Genomic DNA, 25,531 nt, shown 5'->3' with positions numbered 1-25,531 from the left:
CGAGACGCTCCAAACTAATTGCTGCCATTGTCATATTGTTTGGTATTTCTCCATTGAAATTTAACACAATACTCTGCAAATGTTATGCTATAATGTATCATTACTTTTTTACAAATAGATTTTGACTGTTTTATAATAAGGAAAAACGAAAAATAGACGTTCTTTTACACAAAATAGACCTACTCGCACCTTAACACAATTACATTGAACTTTTGCCAATGATCCAATATCACAGGCATGTTTATCCTTCGAGAAGGCGCCAAAATTCCAAAACCAATCCATCGATCTGCCAACAACGAATGAAATCCTCAAATATCCTTTTGTACCATCACTAAGGTCTATCAACAATCACTCCCAATTAAGCAATGTCTTGGATAATAGTCCTATATAATAATTATAAACAAATCGTTCAGAGATTGTAGCGATGTTTTGGATAATAAGCTGTGCAAAATTTCACGATCATCAAATGAAAAAGTTTTCCATTCAAGAAATTGGTTCCGATTGTTCAGTTTGTTTGTAGCTATATACTATAGTTGTCCGACATCCGCTGTTCTGACAATTGAGTAGATTCTTAGGGAGAAGAGGACATATGCAAAATTTCAGTCGTCTGCCGATAATTTATATATGTATGTACATACTTATATTTTATAATATCTCCGACGTTTCCTTTTGGGTGTTACCAACGTCATGGCAAATATAAATAATCCTGTTCGGGGTATAAAAATCAATGAAGGGTATTGGTGTGTAAAGACGTGAAGAAGTTATTTTTGTTCAAAGTAAAACTAGAAAAAAATTATCAGCTATACGGCATTAAAATGAAGCACCGCAGTATATTGTTGCAGCGGGTTTGCGGAAAAAATACGCTTATAAGTTCAACCTCTTAACGATCGAACCGTGTCAGCACGATTTCAGACCTTACATTTTTTACAATTCTCGCAGACTCCATATAATGTTGAAAAGAAAAATTTACGTTCAATGCTTCTAACTTAAGTAGTATATGCTTGTGTTTAAAAGCGCTGCTGACAAAGGATGGGCTTGTTAACGGCATTTCAAAGAAATTTCACCGTTCCCAAACAAAGATGGTGCTGAGTTCTCAGTAGCCGCTAAAGTCTTGGCAAAGAAATCAAAGACAGTTTTTGTAATGTTTTGATCAAATCAATTTAGTATTTTTTTATTTAATTGTTGTTGTTTTTCTATATCATTCCTGCGTCTTTCTAGTTTTCATCTGTTATTTTGTAGATTTCTCTCGGCTCATTTCGCTATTTCCGCTTTATTTAATTTCCTGCATTTTTAAGTTATGTATGTATGTATATTCATATATGTATTCATGTTGGTTTGTATTTGTATTTGTATATATAGCTTGTTCTGCTGTTAATATGTATGCTTGTAATTGTTGTTGATTTTTTTGTGAGTGAGTGATTATATAATAATAATTCCTTGTATCATTGTAATCATTAAATATGCTACAAATTTATTAATTTTAATTAATAATTTATATTTATGTATTTTCTTCGGTTTTCCCATACATTTTTCTTTTTCCTCACCTTTATGCTTTCCGATAGCTTTGTTTAAAGCGTTTTGCTTTTCTACATTACAAACAAACTTAAGTCTTTACAATATATTGTTACTATACATATATGTATACACATGTATATATATGCATATATATTTATGTTTTACATTGGTTGTGTGTGGTTACATCTACATACCCATGTGATTTACAGGTTTGCAACAAAGGTATTCTACATTTTTACATATCGAACTCATAATAATACTCCTATACAATTAATGAGAATAATCATAATGATATTTGTTATTGTACATAATGCAATAATTAATGATTTAAATATAAAACTAAAAAATACAATAATAACTTAAATGAGTCGAAAACGTTCGCTCCATTTGTCAATTAATGAATAATCAATATAAAACTACTATCACATTTAATTTATGAAACTATACGTGTTTGTATGTTTTCGTGTGTTTGTATGCTACATATGCATAAGTCTGTACCATTGTTGATATTACTAATGCGTGTCTATATATGTACATATTTTCTTTTCTACATAATACATTTATGTAGGTGTATTTGTTTGGGATGTTATCATAATCCTCTCGGTTTTTTTACTTCAAAATCAGCAAATGCGCCTGCATTTAAAACCACACACAAATATGGATACATATGTACATATGTATGCATGTGTGCATTCGCTGATTTACAAGAGCCTGTGTATGTGTGTGTAAATGCATATGATTATGTTGGTATGCTTAACGGCTTGCATTGCATTTATATTTTCAAATTATATGGGAACATTCAAAAACAATATTTCGGTATACATATTTATTTAGTTATTTATGTGTGTATGTATGTATGTATGCGTTTGACAATTCGTTCTTCATAAAGGGCAAAATGCGACACACACACATACATACTTACATATTATAGCATATACAGGTAGTTAGCGAGGCCTTCTCGGCTCGACTTAACATTTTAGTTGGTAATTACTTTTGCATTCAGTTCTAAGTTATTACCGTTATATTTTTATTTTGTATGAATGTCTATTTGTGAATGAGTGTATGTATATTTTTTGTATTTCACTTATTCAGTTCTAGTTCTCTACTTTACTTGCAACGATATTAGCTACAATTGCCTGTGCCTGGAGTTGTTGTCTTAATGTCCGTGACGTTAGTTCTAACAAATTTAACTATCTTGTTGTTTAAAATGAGACATCTGCAAAAGTTGCTGATCGAAGGCCAGGCATTTACTATACTAAAGTACCCTTCGCCTTCAATACGCCCCAACTAAAGTTCGATTTGCCGATTTCAAATCGCTTAAAGGAAAATGATGTGTGGTTTGGTGTTTTCTGTGTTTGCCGTACTCACGAAGCGCTGTAGGGCACTCCTTCTTTGGCATGCATGCGGGTGCCTGTGTGTGTCCTTAGGTTTTTGGGTCCGTCTGTCCCAAATTCTGTAGTTGTCATATCTAATGTGGCAGATGTGCTTATCATATCCTATTTGTACGACTATGTACATACATATATATATGTATACGTACATATGTATGTATATATGTATGTAATTAGTTTCAATAATTATTCAGCATAGATATCATAAGCAGCCATATATGTATGTATGTATGTATGTACTATGTATGTACTTTGCCATAAGTCGCCGTATACTTGTCATTTGCATTTTTATGTTGCTCGAAAGCTGAAAGAGAATTTCTACCCGAGATATACAACGTCAGGGAAGAGTAAGTTTAAAACGCGCTTGACAAGCTGAACATACATATGTACATATGTACTTACTTGCGGTCGGAACTCAGTTGTAGGCGTCTCAGTCTATTGTTATACGTGAAACGTACAATTTCATGGCAATGAATTGTGTTTGCGACGTGAAATCTGGTCTGTGAGGCCTCGTTATTGAACAAAAGCAGTTTTATTCAGCTCAGCAGTCGCACCTTTCCAAACAATCAACTACATGTGTGTATGTGTCTTTTGATAAAGTGATTTTTGTTTCCTGCAGTTCATCGTACTTTATTGCTATTACTGCCCACGAAACCCTTCAACCGGTTACACCGTCCCGCTTCAAATTTTAAATGTTTTCAACTGAAATGCGAGTAAATCCAAAACAATACATTCGTTTCAATGTTGACTTAACGAAAATCCTAAAACCCGCTTTACCCCGCTACCTGTCGTTTGGCCGGTCTACCACGGTGCTGGTCAGCTGATCACCAGCCAGCTGCCATTGCTCTGCGACTGGTTGCTCATCGTCAACCAAACTTCAACCCATTTAATTTGCTTTTAAGTGCTTCCTCCGCTCAACCGACATTAGATATTGTTGTTGCAGGCGCCTTTGTAGTATAATTTCGTATTTCATGCTGTCATGTTTCCTTTCTACATGCTTTCTGGCGTAATGCATGTTAGAGCCATTTGTCAGTTTACATGTTTCTATGCGGCATAATCAATAATTTTATATATCTACATAATATATATTGTATGTATGTATGTATATATGTATGCACATATGTAGGTATGTATATACACGTATGTATGTATATGTATGTGCGCTGGGTATACGCGCATGCGCTGCTAATTGTGGCTTCCCGTATGCATTGATTAATTAGTAAATTGTTATTGCTCATAGAACAGCTAATATGGAACATTAATTACCTCATTGCTTCATGTGTATATTTATACATACTGGAGTATGTATGTATGTATGCAGCTAATTATTATTATTATTATTTTGTTGAGTGCTAATTGTATTAAATATATTCTTGTAGCTAGTACTTGTCATATGTAATGTTCAGTCAACGCGTATGTATGTGGCTACGTACGTACGTATGTATGTCCCGTAAGAGTCTTGGAGTAACTTGGTCGAGGATGGTCATTGAGATTTAGGCCTGAATTATGCAAGTTAACACCCCAAACTATAACATTTCATACAATACAATTCCATTCCCAAGTTAACTTAAGCAGAAACACATTAATTACTTAGAACTGACGCTGCATGCGCGAGCACAGCATTTATTGTGAAGTAGCTGACTTTATTTGCATAAGCGGTCGTCATAATCAAAATTAGTGCACCTGCTGAAATGCAATCTGGGAAACTTCTGCTGACGAACTTTCGCTGATCAGCAAGTGCTTGCTTTACGTAGTAGCTTACAACAACAATAATATAGAATTAAGCTGACCAATTTTGTATAACTAGAAGTAGCATTTAATTGTAAGAAGCTTGTTGTATACTAAGCGAGTCAAATATACAACGGAGAGTGACCACGAAAAAATGTTCTTGTTTTTAATTCTCCCTCGTAAGGAGAAAAATTGCTTAAGCAACGTCGTTGCGACAGAAAACTCCACCCAATCATTGATTCTGCTGCCTGCGCTGCGTACCACCAGAAACAATCTTTGACAGGTTCATTTGTATCATTAAATCCACTGAACACACAAAATGTACACATTTAATTATAGATACTTGGATTCAAGAGTGCAAATGTAGCAACAAAGTCAGCCTCGTTTCGTAATTAAGCGAGGCTAATTATTTAGCAAGAGCAATATTTTCTGCTCAGCCAAAAAACAAAGCGAAACTAACAATAATCCAGTGACTAGAAATAAATATGTAATTAAAACGAAAAACAGAAATTTTAAAAAATAAATTCACATAAAAGGCGTTGGACTGCCGCTCGATGGTACAATGTACGCTAAATGTGTATATGTATGTACATAAGTATGTGCGTCGTGCGTTGTCAAGTCATAAAACCGAAATTTGTGTGCGAGTATAATTTGTATATTTAATTTAAATTTATAATTTCTGTGTGGCTGACCCAAATGCGGTCAGTCTCATTGAAATAAGGCGCATAATGAATAGACAAAATAAATAAAGTAATCATAACACGCCAGCGACAGACAAAGCGGCCAAGCGACAACAACAACCCAACTGCGACTGGCCATTTGGACGACGCAAGACGACAGGAAGCCGGCGGACAGATAGACGATCGCAACGAACGCGTCATGTTTGAAAAATTAAGCGCACACACAAACACGCACACAACAAAACCCACAGATCTACCAATGTATGTATGTTTCTACATACATACATATGTATGTGTATACAACCAAAAACAAATATAAAACAAAACACATTTCCATTCATAATATAACTTTTGAATATTAATTATTTTTATTTAATCTCTTTTCAATTAAATTACTACTACACTAATATATTTTATAGCGCTGTTAATTTGGGAATTTCACAAGCGTGTGTATTAAATTAAATATCACATCAATTAAGGAATTCAAGAAAGTGCTGATGAAACGAAAGCACTGAAGGTCATTCGTTTCTGCTGATAAACGCGCTTTCAAGCGAACTCGTGAACTACAAACAACAAATGAGATTTGGACAACAACAAGTACATATTTACATTATACATATTTACAGTGAATAAAGCAGTACAAACTTAAAATTTTATTTTAAAAAAAAAGAGAAAAGAAAAGTAAAGCATTAATACAAATTAAGTACTGACGGTCATGCAGATATGCATTTCCATGTACGTGTGTGTGTGTGCCTTACATTGTCTACGCAACTTTTACGGAAAACGGGCGTCTGGAACGTTAAGCAATTCGCTTCGGCAAGTACATACGGGTACAAATTGCATTTTTATTTCTCTTCACCCCGGAAGGCCCATAAGCTTGGTGGGCTTTACTGCATATTTAAGTTATTTCAGGTTGCACCGCCAAAGCACGCAAACAAGTAACATGGAACAGGTCTTGAAAGCCTCTGCATTAAATAATCAGATGCGCACACACATACAATACATACATATAAGACGCGTCGGCTAAATTTAAAATGCCGACGGCATTCTCAGCTGCCAATACGGTCGACATGTGCTAGTAGCTTAAATAGATGCACGAGCCGTCGGCAAAACATTTCTTCGGTACAATAGGACCGCCTGGGCTTACACACCTATAAATGCTTTCTACCCTAGAGCTTTTATTGCAAGCGTTTAACAATAACGTTGAAGCATTTAAGTATATTCGTTAAGCGTCTAACTGTTCGATTCGTCAATGGCGTAGCGTTACGGTACATAAATATCGGCAATGTGTTGCATTTTCTAATAGTAGTCTTATTTCCAAACATTTTCTAATGGGTTCTTTATCAATATAACAATTTAGCAGCTATCGCTTAACATTAATTTTTCTCTTATAATTTGTATGTATGTAATTTTGGTTAGCATTTTTGCCCTTTTATGTTACGAAATGCGCTATTTGGCATTTGAAAGTAATCCATAAGTTTGTTTAACAAATAATTTTACCATTTATACTACCGCTACTCCATTAAACGCGTTGCGTGGTATCGGCTAACTCCGAAAGCTATGTGACTTGTTCACTTCAACTGTCTAATTTCGACCAAAGACCCGGTGTAGAACCTTATAGCGTTCACAAGAAGCAATTTGCTAGCTGCACTGCACTTAATCACTTGATGGAACACTTACAGTTTTCACTACTGTTGTTTTGCTACTGAGGCTGCTGTTGCCGCAACTGTTGTCAGTAATTCATGTCGATCATACATTGTAGCAGGAAATCTGCTGCAGATGCTGAAACGATGGTGTGGCCGCGAACTGTGGAAATGTTTGACCGAGATTAGCTGCTGCAGCGACGGCTGCCACATTCGTTGTTGTCGCCGACAAGTACGGATGCATGCGCTGCGATCGTAGGTACTGCCGGTATTTGCCGCTCAGCTTTTCGTCACGTGTGTAGTGTGTACTTATAGTCGGGGTGGTATCAGGCCCAGCCTGATAGTTGCTAGGAACTGTTGCCATTGGGCTGCGATCGATCATCAGCGCCGACGCTGTGGACGAGGTGGCCGCGGAGGCTGACGCCACGCTGCTGGGATCGGCCCACATCGCCCCAGTGGGTAAACAATGCATTTGCTGCTGTTGTTGTTGTTGCTTTCCGTTGTGATGCGTGGCTACGTTGCTAGCTGCCGTCGCAGCACTGCCACCGTATACGCCGCCGGAAATCATGGCGTCCCGTTTGCCTACCGCGGACAAGCTCTTGCCGAATAAGGCGGGCGTGCTGCGTGGTGCCAACATTTGGCTGGAGTGCACAGCAGCCGCAGCCGCGGCTGGTGTCATGGAGGAGCGAGCGGCTATCGCTGCCAACTGGTCCCATTGTGAGGCATTCTGGCTCAGTATATTCTGCTGGCTTTGAGAGGTAACGGCGGCTGCGGCGGCGGCAGCCACGGCCGCAATCGAGGCAGTTGTGCTTTGGCTTGGACGCTGCAGTTGCTGTTGTTGATGCACTTGACTGGCATTGCTAGCAACAGTGTTTGCGGCACGGCTTTGGTTACTACGGTGATGCACAGCAGCCGCGGCTGCTGCTCTTCTCACTGCACTAGCGTGCTCAATATACACCGCTGTTGAGGCAGAAGAGGATGTTGGAGCAGATGAGGCAACGCTAGCTTGTTGTTGCACCGCTTTTTGTTGCTGCGATTGTTGTTGATGGTGGCTCAAATGGTGATGCGCCACTACCACTGGATAATGCGCTTGTTGGGACATTTGCGACATCTGCTGCTGTTGGAGCTGCTGCTGCTGCTCCTGTTGTAACTGTGACTGCTGCTGTTGTTGAGTTGACTGTCGCAATTGTTGCTGCTGCAGCTGTTGTTGGTATTGCGCAACTACTTGATGCTGCTGCAATTGTTGCTGTGTCTGGAGCTGCTGCTGTTGCTGTATAACCTGAGATTGACGCGCAGCAGCACGACGCGCTGATGAGCTAGTCGCAGTTGCACCAGACGTACTCGCCGCCGATGACGCCGCCCCATTCGTGGCCGTTGACGAAGAGGAGCTACTTAAGCCACTCACCAACAACGCAGTGTTGCGCGCTGACGCCGGCATATTGTTAACAAAAGGACTGCGCCGTTGCGATTCCATTTTACGAAAGTAACAGGGATGGATCATCAGCAATGGCTCGACTCGTTGGCCTACCGGTGGTTTGGGTTGATTTGGTAATTCGTATTCTACGCTGCAGTCTACATGCAATGGAATGGAATAATCTTTCTGTGGTGTCGCAGTGCCGCCGGAGCTGATGATCGCCACCGTTGTACCAGCCGACAACGTTGCACCATTATTAATGTTGGTACTGCTGTTGCTGTTACTGCGACTATTGGTGATGTTGGCACTGCCAATATTGGTGCTGCTTATAACTGAGTTGGTGGCGGCGACGGCGGGTGTGACTGTCGAGGCATTACCACCTCGCCCAGCCGGCGTCGCCGCCGCCATGGACGTTGGTCGGTCCATGGCTGTGGACGACGACGACGTTGTCACTCCATTGGATGATTGCGAGTGATGTTGCTGCTGGTGGTGCTGATGTTGTTGGTGCGTGTGGTGGTAAATTTGCTGTTGTTGCTGATGATGCGTTTGCTGCGACTGCTGTTGCTGTTGGTTGTGACTATGGCTGTGATTGAGGTGAGTATGGTGATGATGTTGAGCACTTAGCAACGCCGCTGTGGACATGCTGTGTGGTAAAGACATTTCATAATTGGCGTAGCACGCAGCCATCGTCATTTTGGCAATAGTTTCGTTAATAATTTTTGCAATCTTAAAGACTGGCTTTCACGCACAAGTTTCCCACTTCTTTTTATTCACATGGAATTCGTTATAAACACTGCCCCACAATTTCTTTTATTTTATATCATAAGCTTTCTTCACAATATTGCGGGTGAATTCACATGGAAGGACTCAATTTTAACAAACACAATCTAACTTTATTGCTGCTTAGCTTGCTTTTGCTTTTGTTTTTGTTGGCACTAATTTCCTTGTTTGGGTTATTTCTTTTATAGTAAAGCGTAAGGAGTTGCGAAATATTTACGAAATGTACTTCGAGCACAGAATTTTTGCTTTTGATTCTTGCTATATTTTGAATCATTCAATTCAATTATTTTCTTGCACTTTTTATCTTCAGGCACTGGTGTTTCAAATGACGATAATAATTTAATGTAATTTCGAAACTCAAACAATACACAACTGACACTAGCGACGGTTATCCAAAAGGTTGCTGGTGCTATCAAGTAATATCTAAACGGTATGGTAATTCACATTCAATATACTCTATGATTCGCAGTTGCTTTTGGAGCTTTTCTTGTAGTGAAACTATGCTTGTTAATGTAATGCAAAGCTGACACCAGCTCTATATATACAGTTGATATTAATCCGCTAGATGTGCAGGTATGCGCAGATCTTTTTGTGTGGAGGGGGTGTTTCTTGTTAATTATATCAGGAACGTTAATCCATATGTTGCTGTTGTTTACTTTGTTATATCATTTCCTTGTGTTTTATTTAGCAAGTATGTAGGTAGAAATATATATTTACTTTTTTCTTAATTACTGGTATTTTAGGCGTATTCTATGTAATTTATTCTACATATATTTATTTCACATGAACTAGTTATTTTTAACGTATTTAGTCAACCCGTAATTGCGAATGTGGTTTTGTTGCTTTAACTGCATTGGCTTCGTGTTCTTATTATTATTTATTATTATATTATTGATTTTTTGTATTGTTGTATTTTTGGAATAATCCTTGTCGTTACTTTTTATCAGTCTTTACTCACGAAGAACTAAAAATACACTTTGCTTTTGTAATTGTCTTTTTTCTTACAAAAAATTAATCAGCCTTAATTTAATTATCTTTGCGTGTGTGTGTGTGTTGGTCTAGTTGCAACTGCTATGAGCTGTAATGTTGAATTAATTAGATTTGCTTTACGTGACGGAGACGCTAACGTTTTTCCATTATTCACCGTTTTACCGACCGTCTATTTACTATGACCAACCCAAGAGTAGTGAAAAAAAAATATTAATGACTGCTCTCGTTTACTATCTGGTAGTTTATGGTTCAGTATTCTTCTTCGGCGTCGTCTCCGGGCTCTGAATTCTGTGGCAGTAAAGTTGAAGTCGACTGCGGCAAATACGGGAATCGGCTCCGTTCTCCTTGCTTACTGTGAGTGGTTACTATTCAGCGTATGGGCGCTCACTTTGAGTGGTTTGGCGTTTCACTCAGTTTCGCGCGTCTGCACTTGTGTAGGTTCTGAGTGCTATGCCACGACAGCTGATTTTATTGTTGGCACTGCTGCAGAACAATCGATTCCCTTTACAATCTTTTTATTAAGGTTTTTTAAGCGTCCAACAACAATTGACCCGCAGAGGTGGTATGTTCGTATACCTACTTAGTACTTCGCTTTAGTGTTTGTTTTTGTTTGTTCAGAACGCACTCAAAGACGGTTATACTGACTTGTTATCTCTTTCAGACATGCACAGTTCGTAATAGACGATTAATATACCACCGACAGACGGGCGAACTGACGTACCGTTTGAATGACACGCCGCGCGACAATACAACTGACTCTTAGCGCATACGATCAAAGGGACAGTTGCAACGATTGTTACGCCGTTCACGTTCTCACTTACTTCGACGTTTCAAGTCTGTAAGTGCATAATGTTAACAAGTAAGCAGCAGCGGTATAAAGTCACAACGCCCTTTTTGTCTGGCCTTACAAACGTATTGAGGTCAGAATTTGCTGTTGCTTTTCGCAGGCCACGACAATCTGCTATGAGTGTGAGCGTACGAAAATCTTTTCTGTACCACTTTGGTGTTAAGTCTTCAAAGTTTCACTTCAGAGTTACACGCTTTGCATTCTTTTTTTATCACAATTTGTTATTATTCTTGTTCCTTAACTATTGTAAGTCGTTTTCGCTTATAATCCAAATTAATTATAGAAAAATATCGTACATTAAGTTCTAGTTTTTGGCTTTGTAATGTTTTTTAAATATTTTGATACTTTGCTGAGCTCTTCAAACGTCGCGACGCGTTCACTCCAATTAACAACAAATATGACTTTTGCGAACGAGCTCTCTCAACCGACTGTGGCCCCAATACGCTACGGCCTGCGGAATAGATGGTTTCGTCGTTGGCTTTTGGCAGCGCGCAGCTGACGACAACAGCTGAGACAATACACATTTGGGAGATTTGGAATAGTTGCGCTGAATACGTAGCCTCTCTGAACCTCACTCTCCACTTAATTAAACACTTCTTCACACATGCATGCATGATGGGCGCGAGTAGAAGCTCTCCAACAAATCAGCTGTTTTAATGGCTGACTGAGAAGAGCGCGCACTTCCTTTCTAATCGTGAGAACGGAAGCGCATCCACATGAACCAATTGCATGCGACTGACGGCGCTCGCTTTCTTAATAACCACCACCGTTACACTACCGCCATTACTATTGCCCCCACCAACACAAGAAACCAATATATGCTTTTGCTGCTTATTCCGCTTTGTCGTACTACTCAAATGCTTGGAGTTAGACGTACAATCTCACATACTTACATACCTACATACTTCAGTGGCATTTCTTATTCCATTTTTACAATTCAGCCATTGCGGCAGCCATCTTTACATTTGAGAAATTGTTGTTTGTTGCATGAACATCCCAAGCGATGCGGATGTGTGCCGGTATATGTGCACGACTTACTTCGCTCTTTCTCATACTCACTCACTCACTTAATTCCACGGCACAATTGTTGGCCCGACAAACATGCCGGTGACGATGAGCGCCACTGGTGTGCTCTGGAACCACAACGAATGCGATGGCTATGGCCAAACAACGACAACGACTGAAGGGCTTCATTACTTTGTTGCATTGTTTGTTGGTGCCGCTGCCATGTTTTTTACTGCATTTACTTTAGTTTCGTTTGTGTTACTTCTGCACACACGCATACACTGATAGAAGTATTTGGTTGCGCGGATGTAGTGTTCTACTAACTTTGTTGCTGCGTTAAATGCGGTGTCAACATGTGCACATGATTTGTGTTTTGATTTGTTTTGATAGCGCCATTCCTTTCTAAAGCCAATGTTGCTATCGCGCTCCCACACACGCATGGAGGAATAGCGGCGGCAAAACAGCGACGACTCTCGCCTTTAAAAATCGCAGACTCAATTTGCCACTGCGATTTTCGGTGGATTTATACACCAGTTAGTTTTAAGATATTATATATGCACCGAATAAAGTTTCGTGTATTTGGAATGCCACATTTTTCGTGCCCTACGTATACACATATGTATATACATAAATACATACATATATTCATATTCACCTATAATACATAGAGTTTCGAGCGAATTAATATACATTTAGCAGGAAATCTTAAAATATACATAGTGATGTAACGGAAGCTTGGAAATACGCGCATAAGTATATCTACCAATGGGTGGTTCCTAATTCAGATTGTCAGCTGATGATTTTGTTAGTGTCATACTGCAGCAGCACTAACCAACACATACTTATTTAAATACTGGAGGAAAAGGCTGAAGAAAGGTTGCAGACCCAAATATCGATTCAGCACTGGAATCAATACAGCATTTTCAGTATGCCAAGAGAGGCATTCAAATTCCAACTTGTATTCCATGTACATAGATTTTATTGTAAAACGAAATTTATCAAACATTTTGAAGTAAATCCCTCCATGCTTAGATGTATACACATAGCACACGTTTTTTATCCCATTTTTCATCCTTCATTTCCTCTAAGCACAGATACAGTTATTTGAGAAAAATAAATTTTAGTAAACGGTGCTCACACTGATATGGTTGAGATTTTGAAATCATCGACCACCGCCCTAGCACCTAATTGTTGTAATATCCCATTATTATGTGAGCATAGCAAAGATGAGTTGATAATAGTTCACAGGTCGGAGCTTAGTATGGAACCTTTGTTAACATGTTTGACATTATCGATGAAGTTTAAAGTGAGATATTTCCAGTTACTAACTCCTTTACCTTTACTACGTTTAATATACAAACATACATTTGTATGTACATATGTTTGTATGCTTAAATTGAAGCTGTTTAATACCTTTTTTATTCATAGAACATAACAGATTTATGTAATAATTTCATTCAACGAATCATACGTTTGCATACGTAAGCTTTCTATGTAAGAGCCGTCGGCACTGCAGTACCGTGCATACATTTGTACATGTACATATGTATGTATATGTACTCATTCTTCAATAAAATATGATCACATAGCTCATAAAATCAATTAGCAACAGAAATTAAAAATAATTTTACAAAATTATGTTATGTAAAAATAAGATTTTGTCGTTTCCTTTGCCAATTTAACTGACTGTCATGTGTCACTAATTTTCTAGCATTTGAACCATAACTAACAATAACATTATCATATTCATATCAAAACAGCCTATTTAAATTTTAGTCCAATTACTAAAAATAAATTTTATGTTTTTAAATTAAAAAAAAACATTAAAAAAGCTCTAGAGTATTATAACACATAATATTGATACGAATTTAACTACTGAGTACTCACATTAAAACAAGCAAAATACGTTAACTTCGGTGGCACTGAAGCAATAATACCCTTCACAGGAGCATTTTTTTTGTATGTATAGAAATTTTTTTTCCTGATTTGTTCGGCCACTTTGATGACATCTATAATTTATGGTGGTCCGATCCGAACAATATGAATCAAGAACTTGATTCTGATTATTCAATTTGTACGGCAGCTATATGCTATAGTAGTCCGATATCAGCGGTTTCGAGAAATGAGCAACTTCTTGGGGAGAGAAGAACGTGCGATATCTCAAAACTGAGGAACTAATACATGTATATACAGACATACGGACAGCTCGTCATGCTGATCAAATAAAAGACCCATGAAATACATATACATATATGGTACATATTTGTCTTGTTGTTTCGAAAAACATAAATAATAGGAAAACAATTTATGTACACTTTAGTGGTCTAGTTTATCGACATTTCAAATTTCCTAAGTGCACACTTGAATATGAAAAGGTGTGAGAATCGTAAATATTTGACGAATATTTCCTAATTTGTTTTATTCTATTTTTTCTTTATTATAAGGTTATTTGGTTGTGTAGTGCTGTTCTCAATCTGACTACAACAACTTCGAATTTGATGAAGAAATTGAAAGCATGAAATAATTTTTTAATGAATTGTCAGGATCACCACCAGGGATATCCCTTCAGGTACATATATGGAAGTTTGTAAGTTATATGGGGTCTAGAGCAAGTTTTTAAACGATTTCATCAATTTTAGGCACAAAGATCGTAAGATCATCGTATTAAATAAAACTATATTGATTAAATTAATTTAGATAACTCACTCATTTGCCGACATATGTATACTTACTCATAAATAATCAACCAACCGCTAGAGGCCAAAAGATATACATATGTATAATTAAACAAACAAAGGACCTGGAAGAATGATTTATACAAGTACACTATTGGTCCTGACGCAACTGTGAGTATTGAACGTTCTTGGTTAAAGTGATAAACCGTAAAATAAAAATACCCGAAATTTTTGTGAGGGACTAGGAAATGAAAAACACAAATTTAACATATCAAAAACTCATAAATTCGCCTAAAAAAACAAAAAAAGTGATGAGTTCTTGCTTCTGTGTTAACATAAAGTATAGTATATAAAATAAAAAGAAGAAAACAAATGAAAAAAATTGAATTGAAATAGAAAATATGTGCATAGATTAGAAATAATCTTATGAAATATTTATGATTGTCTACCCCCTGTATATGGGCTATCTCATTGCAGAATCAGCCAGCAAAATGACACTGGTAACATCTAGTTGCAGTAACACAACTCCCACGATAGGAGGATTGGCCATAATTCACTACCACAACTGTCAAGTGGAAATAAATGGCATTACATACAACTTGGATTTATTCATATACAATGAAGACCCTATCTCTATACCCCTTCCGACGGTCAAGATCGAAGGTAAAACTACAAGCAAGACGCTCACATCGAAGTTCGCTAAAAGATGAACAGATCAACTTAGATCTCGAGGCAGAATGAAACAACAACGACACAAGCATGCACCTTGCTATTCTATTGGTCATCATTGTAATTAGCGTCGGTCTAGCATTAATGCCCAGGAAGAAGATAATAAAATTGATCAGAGATGAAATCACCTTTCAACAAGAATCCGTTACATCGTTGTGGCCCTTGCTCTACTTTAATGGGAACGGAGTCAGGTCCCCACCTGCATTGGTGACGACACAACCAACCATGACTCAAGATGCGTAGCAACAACAATAAGATCAGTGCACGATCATTGCCCCAATTAATAAGTGCAACCATTGCACAACCAGAAATCAACGCTGAAAACAAGTGGGCCACCAGACAGTAGATTGTAAAATTAAATGTAATCACTTTATTTTATTGCTAACTAAGCATTACCTATTTTGTAAGAATAGCAAGTTAACTTTTAGATATTAATTATTCAATAAAATCATTATACTTAATTCTGACTGTCAAAAGCAAACGTTGTGTTTTCTATGCAGCAAATGCCCAATTATTATTTTTTCTAAATCGATAAGGGAGGACCCTTACATATATCGCGCGAATATATGTACACACTTCTAACAAACCAATGCCAATTCGCCAGTCACAACCATATCTACAGGCCGTTACACGAGTTTGTGTCCGTGTTTGTGTGCACACTTTGTACTGAAATGACTTCAAACAAACCCAAATCGCCACTCAATACATCGAAATGGGAAGGTCGTTGCCATAGCAGCGCATAACGATAAGCTGCAGCCGCGCAGCCGACGTAAGCGCGAGCGTGCACTCATTAACCCGCCTGTCTGTGCAGCAACTTTGTCGTCGGCAATCTTCGCATGCTTGGCTACTTTTTTTAATTTTATTGAGTATTACTCATTCGACGCTCGGCCCCAGCAACAGCAGCCGCGGCCCCGGCTCTCATGGTCTTCAATTACTTGCTGCAGTTACTTATTTTTTGTTATTGTTGTTGTACTACATATGTATGCTTGTATGTATGTATATCGTTACTTTTTATAGATTTACTACAGCAATAATAAACGCCTAACCGTTGTGAATCAGCTGTTTTACTCGTCTGGTTGGTTGCTAACACATTACGATGCTCTCAGCGGCATTCCGAGGAGGTGTGTTAAACAGCCTCTCTCAAGGTGATTTCTTTGAACTGGTTTCTTGAGAATTTACGCGGAGAGCGGGAGAAACCGAATTTAACTCGGAAGTTTACAGGGAGGAAATTGCGCAATCGAATGTTGTTGCATGTACGTGAGCATAAGCGAGAGGTAAGTAACGTTTGCTGAATTGAGAGAGATGCGGGAGAAGCATGACTACGGGTTGAGTGGATGTGTGAGTGAGTATATTTCGTTTTGGCTTGAGCAAAAATGTCTACTTCCGTATTTGGCTATTGCCATTGTGGATGACCTTCCCGTCTCCCGCGGTTTTGTTACAAACAAACGTAAAGAAAGCCAAGCAGACACGAGCATACATACATACATAGGAATGCATATAATTTTCTCTGTCGATTGGCGCATGATTTCGTCGGCGTGCTCTTCTTCTTGTTTGCATATTCGCAATCAGCTGATAACAACAACATTTCATTGGAGATATACATTTCGAAGAACTATTTGTAAACTTCCCTTTAATGTGCAAGTTTTAAAATTTTTTTGGTAAAATCCGTAACGCGAATTCATCTGATATTGGTATAATGGAAATCTTAATATTTCTTCGAAAAACACAATCAAATATTTTTCTAATAAAAAACAAGCTCACCTACATACATACATACATCTGACTAGAATTTTGAATATTCTGGGTATTCGAGACAATTCATTTTTTGGAAAGATTAAGTTAAGTCAAAATGAATATTATGGGTATTGGACCCAACTACCTTTCTCGAAGTATGAGAAGAAAGATCAGAAAAGGGATGCATGAAAACGAACTACAGTACATTTCAGCCATGAAAATTTTTCGCAAATGAAAAGTCAGAATACGGTTATTCGATTTAATATGAACATAGAACTTTGTTTTTCTTTTTGTTAAATATGTATATTATATTAAAAATTAGTCAAACAGGGAATTTCGTACAGAAAAGTAGCGAGTTTACTTCAAGTTTACAAAAAAAAATTTAAACAAGCAGTTAAATGGGTTCTTCAGATTGAAATACAAGTATGTGGCTGGAAGCCGAAAATAACATTGACTGGCAAAATAATATACATACTATGTACATAATTCGCACTATTAAGAAAAATTAATTTATTTCTGCAAAACAAATTAAATGTGATTTGCCTTTGATGTTGATTCATCAACTATCCGACAGTGCTTACAAAGGAAGCCTAAGTCCTGAAGCCTAAGATGTTGCCGAAAGAGAACGTGTACAAGAGACTAAAGCTTGGTAAAAGACATGTGTTGTCTTCTTCTTCTTAATTGGCGTAGACACCGCTTACGCGATTATAGCCGAGTTAACAACAGCGCGCCAGTCGTTTCTTCTTTTCGCTACGTGGCGCCAATTGTATATTCCAAGCGAAGCCAGGTCCTTCTCCACTTGATCCTTCCAACGGAGCGGAGGTCTTCCTCTTCCTCTGCTTCACCCGGCGGGTACTGCGTCGAATTCTTTCAGAGCTGGAGTGTTTTCGTCCATCCGGACAACATGACCTAGCCAGCGTAGCCGCTGTCTCTTAATTCGCTGAACATTCGCCAATGTCGTCGTATATCTCATACAACGCATCGTTCCATCGAATGCGATATTCGCCGTGGCCAACGCGCAAAGGACCATAAATCTGTGTTGCGCTCTACAGAAAAAAGCCATAACGTTTTTTGGTCTGACGAAACAAAATTAAACTTATTTAACTCTGATAAGCATGAAGTTCGAAAAATGCAGCCTACAACAATAAATACACGAAAAAACAACATGAAACTTGTGAGCGGAAACATGATGGTTTGGGTATCGGTCTGGCCAACTCCATAGAACACGAGGCATTATTAAGGCCACCGATTATGTTGCAATACTTCAAGAATGCATGCTACATTACGCTGACGACAATATTTATGTTGGTATTTCAGCAAGTTCCAATCCCAAAACTAAATGTAAAAATTTAAATTTAAATCTCATTGAAAATTTATGAATTTCTGTGAAAGTGTCGATAAGAGGAAAGTTTTCCAGTAAAAATGACGAGCCTTGGCAACTTATACAGATTTCATGAAACGCAATTCCGGTTTGCTCTGCTAAAGCCTATTTAATTCTACGCCGATGTGGTTTCCATCGGGTTTAAACAAACATAGATTTCCCAAAAACGAATACAAGATTTAGAAAATCATATCAACACAATTGAATTCTCTTATTTAATGTTGTAATTTTTTTAAGAAAATAAGAATAGACCTTTTTTCAAATGTTAACTCGCAGTATTATAGCAATAGATGCAAAAATAATTAAAAGACTTTTCCAAATCTGGTTAAAATTTAAAAAAAGCTTCAAGTATTAGTTAAGGCGAATATTTTAATATAACGAGCTGAACGAAGTAATGTTGTAGTTCAAATGGTTGTAGAAATTTTAATTCCAATCCCTTGGCGCAGTCATGACCCCGCTCAGTCTTACCGGGCCTCACCTCTCGCCAACCCTACTGACATACTGTCAGCTTCTTTCATTTTCCTGCTACTTCTTTTTCAATAAAGACGATTGTTGTTCTTAAATTCTGTACAAAAACAGGAAAAGTCACTTTGCAATCTGGGCTAAATCGTATATTTTTTGTACTATGTACTTGTGTCCGCCTATCCGCGCATCCTTCGCCGCCCAGCCGATCAGTATTTATGTGTGTAAGACAATGCAGCGCTTACGCTGAATGAAGCCAGCATTTCGTCTCGCCTTTGTTCCTCGCATGCAGGTACCACTTTTGTCCCCAGTGTCTGCATTATGTCCGCGATGTATGTGTGAGTGTGTAAGGCTGCTTCCCTGTGATTGTGTACTTGTTTTGCTATGCTTTTTTTGTTGTTGCTGTCGTTTTGCTGTTGTCTAATCTTTCCGGCAATATCGCCCCTCGTTCACTTAGTCCTTCGCTCGCTCACCAACAAAACTTGAAAACAAACATAAAAAATTGATGCAAAACAAAAAACACGAAACTAAAAAACAAAAGAAGAAAACAAGAGCATATGAAAGAGGAAAAAGATGACTCTGGCAAAATCGTAGAACACTGGGATGAGCGTGCCAGCCGCATCTCATCACGGCGCAGAGCGTCGCGGTATTCATTGGATGTTGTGTTGCCTGTCGTTCGTTAGTTTCGCTGCTCGCCGAGCAATTCAAGTCCGTCTCACTTCTAAGTACTCGTGTGTGCCCCACAGGCTGTCTTTGTAAATCCTGCCTCTTGCACGGTGACATTTGTTACAGGAAGACAGACGATCAAGCAGCACAAAGCCAGTCATGCAGGCACGTAAAATTTATTTATGCGCATAAGCATGTTTGCGCATATTCTTAGGCATGTACATATCCATACATACATATATATAATACATTTGTGTATTGGTGTGTGTGTGAGTATGGGCATACCTATGAATTCATGCATACATTACTTAGCCGTCTGAGCCGACAGGGTTTCTGCTGCCAGCACCGCATTACAAATTCGTTTTCGATAGGATTGTTGCCGGGCTTTGAGTGAGCACTGGCCTTAGCTGCTAAGGCTTCGTTAATCCAAATGGTGAATAAAATTCATTTAGGCATGAAAGTTGAATGGTAATTATTCAATTTCAGCATTTTAAAGTGTAATTTCAGTAATTCGTTTTTATCCAGAAAACGTCGAATTTCGTATGCCATACGGTTCCGATGAATTTCATGCCGTGATTATGCAGATGCAGATAATGGATGTGGAAACAAAGCCATATTTGCGGTATTCTACACACAGCCATACTTACATTTACATACTCGTACATAGGAAAGGCATTGCTGAAACTTGCTCTTGCCTTAAATTTTCTGGGAACTCACTTCTTTGTGTAGACGAATGGTATTAGAGAAACCTGATGCAAACGAGAATTGCAACGCGTTTCTAAAAAAACAATTCACTTTGCTATTATTCGAGTCGAGAGGTCCTCCATTTATATGGTACATATTTTTCTAGTAATTATATTATGGAGATGTTATTCGTCAAATGAATAGTTCTACGAAATACTGAAATTTATATTTTAGAAAGCTCTTTAACGTAAGGAACTTTAGATTTTCGATTCTAAATCTGCCTGATTTCTGCAAATGAAATTCTATTATTATCTTTACTTTACGTTTGTTTCAATTGTTGTAAGAAAAATACAGCTTTTCAACGCATATACATATGTATGTATTTTATTTATTCTGTACATTTGTACTTATGCAGACATTAAATATATGTACATACATAGATAAAGGAGTTTTTTTAGACAAGCGGATCAATACTTCTTTCGGAGTTGGTATTTTGGACACCTGTTCCTTGATTTAGACTCTGTTCGATTGGTTCGGTTTGAGCGACGCATTGCGCGCTGCGTCCAATATCCCAGCAAGGTGAGCAATTCGAGCGACAATGGATCAGTTTTGCACCACGATGTTTCTAGGGATGCCTTCTCAGAGGCGCCTTACAAGGCGCACCGAGACGTCATTACTGCTGTACAGCACTTTGAGCCAACGAAACAATCAAAACTTTTGCATTTTTTGCGATGCCTACGACATCGTGAGATTTAACACCGCTGGACTATTTTTTGTAAGTTATGTGAAGCCGCTTATCCATGTAGATAAGTCCAAGATTATTTGCACCTTGGAGGATAACATTCGACGAATATTGCTGACATGCGGATCAATTGCTGCTAAGTAGAATCGAAAATTAGGCCTCTCAACTGGAATTTATGTGAGCCAGTCGCAAAGGTCACCTACCCGGAATCATTTTCCATTTTGTTAAAATACCACACATAACGTCCGATGTAAACGGTATAAAGCAAACGGAGTTCTGAAAATATAACGAAACTCTATGTAACGAAAATCTTGATGCAACAGACAGTGTTTGTCCGAAAAGTAATAGGACTGTGTCGATTTAAAAAAAAAAATTATTGAACCAATCGTTACAATACTTTAAAAACCAGGAGCATCGTTTTCACTTTGGATTTGCTCATTCTTCCCTCCCTCCCAAAAGACCCTCCAAAAGGGCTGGTGCCACCGAAACACACCACTTCTTGCTAAGGCAACGTCTGGATAAGCCCGCTTGATCATATCAAACGTCTCTGTCGCAGATTTACCGAGTTTCACACAGAATTTAATCGCGTACCTTTGCTCTAACGAACGCTGATTTTCGGCTTGCACCACTCACAGAAACACGGTGCCCGAAAATGTTTGTCTTGACTTTCGTTCGTTAGCTAGGAACGCCCTCTGCCGAATCAAGTCGGTGCGCGCACGCTCCGAAGTACAGTCGCAGCGGAAGAAAATTAGTCCTGTAACTTTCCGGACAAACCCTGTGCACAAAGTATTCCGTCCCTTGAACTTCGTGAAATAGAATTCTCACATGTTTGTACTCACTGAAAAGGCAGATATTTTAGTGTTTTCCACGGATATCTGGTCTGTCTGGTGAATGAACATTTTTAGAGCTTTTTAACGACCTGAAAATTTGTCTCTCTCTTTTCTGTCCCCTGCAGCTTGTTTATCGGAACTGTCGATATTGGACCACTACAGCATATTGCTCGAATCGAAAATTTTTTTATTTGACAAAATATTTGAAAGCAGCACTATAATCTCGTAAAATAATTGGACCAAAATAGCATATAATTCTCAAACAAACTGACCGATCAAAAAATTATATAAGAAATGCACATGTTACCGTTTACTCTTGTTCTTAAGTTCTCTTTAAGTTTATTTTAGAGAAACTTTATACAAATAGGATACAGATGGATGAGGAACTCTGTAATCTAAATCAGCATTTTTATGAATGTGACGTAAGGGTTTCTAGGTCAAGGTGAGAAGTCGGAACAAAAATTACTGTTGTTAAACGTCACATGACGTTCATTCAAGTCGTAAGCTAATATACCATATATGAGAGCTTCTTTAATTATTAATGCTCGCTTAGGAAAGTCACTGAAAATATCGAGTTAAAGCGAATACTAATTTTAAGGCAGTCTGAAAAGCTCGTATCATTGACATAGATTGTCCCAGTTTGGCAAAGTTACGGAGTCTACAGTTTGGAATGTACAAGGAACTTTGAGGAGGAGGAGGAGAAAGACGAAGTCATGGAAAATGTCCAAATATAAAAAAGAAGAAAGAAAGTTCTATTTGTTCAAGAAAATTCAGTGTGTTATAAATCAAATAATGCTATTTTAAAATTATATGATTTGGGCTTCGAATTGCTCCAGGCTTTGCCACAACTGTGTGCATCTACCGACGGTTTATTATGACCGCATACTTTCGCCTGGAACGTTTTTATTTGCAAGCTCATCGCGTGCTGTGACATCTTAAGATCTACCAACCAATTAAATGCTTTCATATAAATCTCTTTACCAACCACTAGTCTTGGAGGACTTCTGGAACGTTTTTTTCATTACCGGAATGTGAGTACTTGCGTCGACCTACTACCTGAGACAATTAAGCCACAGTTTTCCTCCTTGCCTAATGTATAGTATTGCTTATGCTATTGCTTCAGGTGCTGTGTGTGTGGGTTTTTCTTTTCAACAACACCGACAAACAGTCAAGAACTACAAAATGTGTTAAAGCGGATTTCTTTATAAGAATGCTAATTATTTGACTAAATATAAAATGACCATAAAAGCAAACGCAGATGAGAATGCATAAAATATTGTTGGACTTGGAGCAAGCATCCCTTATAACCACTTGTATGTAGTCATTTCACACCTTTCTCAAATTAACGTTCTTTGATGCAAAGCGTTTTTTGTTGATGTGCCATTGCTTATATTCTAAGAAGTGCCGTACTTGCATACATATGTACATATGTATGTATGTACTCGCATGTGCATAGTTTCTCACTTATTAGTATTGTGCTTATTTACGAGGTGTGTTCAAAAAGTATCGCGAATTTTGTGTTTTTTCAAAAATTATTTATTTATTCATGAATATCTTTTATGTCCCCTTCAAAGTAATCCCCATGAGATATTATACACTTGTGCCAACGGTTTTTCCAATCTTCGAAGCACTTCAAAAAATCATTTTTTTTATCTTCTTCAGCTCCTCCTTCGATGCCGTCTTTATCTCGTCAAGAGAAGCGTAACGTCGTCCTTTCATGGGCCTCTTCAGTTTAGGGAACAAGAAAAAGTCACAGGGGGCCAGATCTGGGGAATACGGTGGCTGTGGCATCATTAGTGTGTTGTTTTTGGCCAAAAAGTCGCGCACAAGCAACGATGTGTTATCGTGGTGCAAAAGCCAATTTTTGTTCTTCCACAAATGCGGGCGTTTCTGGCGGATTGCGCATAACTTGCAGGTAATATTCCTTTTTGACCGTTCTTCCCTGTGGCAAGAACTCATGATGCACCACGCCCCTGCAATCGAAGAAAACTGTCAGCAAACTGTCGCGATACTTTTTGAACACACCTCGTATGTTCATACAAATTTGTATGGGACTTAAAGAACTGCAACACCTTACTACTCTTACATATCCAAACACAAACACTTATAAATACATATACCCTGTGAGAAAAATTTAGCTCACCTCAAAAATTTCTCTTTCATTACTATTATTTTATATGTTTTCAACCGAAATTTTTAAGTTCAGATCCAGGCAGCGCAAATTGATTGATTGTAGTGTCGTACCTTGTTGCTTGACAATCTACTGTGTCTTCGTTCCAAATTTTTTCACATATTCAGTTCAGCAAGCGAATGGGACACAAATTGGAGAAAGTAAATTTTCACAAATCGACACAACATTGAAAAATATAATAGCACTAACAATAATATGGACTTACATATTTGCGTATTTATGTATGTACTATAAGTAAGTTTGAAATATCGACCGTTCCCATCCGTTCTTGTAGAAAAAATGCCACTTAAAATATACAATTTTCACTATCCTAGACTCATCAGCGACAGTTAAGGCACCAGCTTCAATATGTTTAATAATTGCAGTTATTTGTGGTTGTCATTAACAAAATATATTTTTCAAAAATACTTGGGGTACTCAGAACGTTCGATCTACTATCCACCAGATTCTCACTATGCGCCAAATCTTGGAAAAGACCGTGAAAGGAAAATTGACATACATCACCTTTTCGCCGATTTTAAAGCCGCCTTAGACAACCGAAGAGGAACTGTCTCTGTGCCTTAATTTGGTATCCCCACAAAGCCCGTATTCGCAATTCGTATTCGAGTAAGGTGCAACACCAAAATCTTCGTCACCATCGGGAAGGACCTCTCCGAGCCGTTCGATATAAAGCGATGTTTCTGACAAGGATACTAACGTGTGACTTCTTCAATCTATTGGTGGTGCAATCTTCTATAAGAGTGTACCGCTGCTGGCGTATGTCGATGATATTGATGATATAAAATATATCCTGTCATCAAGCAGTCATCGCATTCGTGACTAGACTCACATATCACTGTTGACAATGATAACTTTGAAGTCGTAGATTATTTCGTCTATCTGGGAACCTGTATCAATACCAACAGCAGCTCACGACTTCCGGTCTTTAACCAAGTATCCTCTGGGTAGCCTAAGAACATCCGTTCGAAGGTGAGCTAAAGTGAGAAGGCTTAAGAAACACCCCTGAAAAGGGTTGTGCGCTGGGTTTGGGACCCGCCACGTAAAAAGCTCACCCCAATGAAAAACCAACAGCAGCCTCAAATTTTGATGAAATGGCAAACGAAAGAAGGACTAAATTGAAGGGCATCACCTGGAATTCCGGTCCCTTAATTGGGAAGCCGCTGCCCAGCTGGTTGATGTCCCGTAAAAACAAACTGACATCACTGCCGTCCAAGAAATGCGATGGATGGGACAAGGACAGAAAGGTCCTTGTGACATTTATACAGTCGCCTATTCAAGTTTGGTGTGGGATTCGTGGTGGGAGAGAGACTCCGTCGGCGAGTACTATCATTCACTCCGGTGAATGAACGTCTAGCCACAATCCGCATCAAAGGAGGTTCTTCAACATATCGCTGATCTGCGCCCACGCCCCGACGGATGAGAAGGACGATGTGACCAAAGATGC

The 25,531-nt window shown here is 38.3% G+C and overlaps 1 protein-coding gene and 1 long non-coding RNA gene across 2 annotated transcripts; one reads left to right on the top strand and one right to left on the bottom strand.

Moving 5' to 3' along the window:
• Window positions 1-1,133: 1,133 nt before the first annotated feature.
• Window positions 1,134-11,441, bottom strand: LOC126763689 (centrosomal and chromosomal factor). The gene has a single exon (XM_050481433.1). It carries the CDS (start codon window positions 9,062-9,064, stop codon window positions 7,064-7,066), a length of 2,001 nt encoding a protein of 666 aa, XP_050337390.1. The 5' UTR covers window positions 9,065-11,441; the 3' UTR covers window positions 1,134-7,063.
• A 2,401-nt stretch (window positions 11,442-13,842) lies between these two features.
• LOC126764563 (uncharacterized) lies at window positions 13,843-15,794 on the top strand. The gene is made up of 4 exons (XR_007668065.1): window positions 13,843-14,368; window positions 14,438-14,562; window positions 14,633-14,839; window positions 15,146-15,794. It is a non-coding gene; the product is annotated as an uncharacterized LOC126764563 (long non-coding RNA).
• Window positions 15,795-25,531: the final 9,737 nt, after the last annotated feature.

The sequence above is a fragment of the Bactrocera neohumeralis genome, chromosome 2, assembly GCF_024586455.1.
Source record: "Bactrocera neohumeralis isolate Rockhampton chromosome 2, APGP_CSIRO_Bneo_wtdbg2-racon-allhic-juicebox.fasta_v2, whole genome shotgun sequence".
Lineage (NCBI taxonomy): Eukaryota > Metazoa > Arthropoda > Insecta > Diptera > Tephritidae > Bactrocera > Bactrocera neohumeralis.
This window is presented reverse-complemented; position numbering and strand designations above follow the sequence as displayed.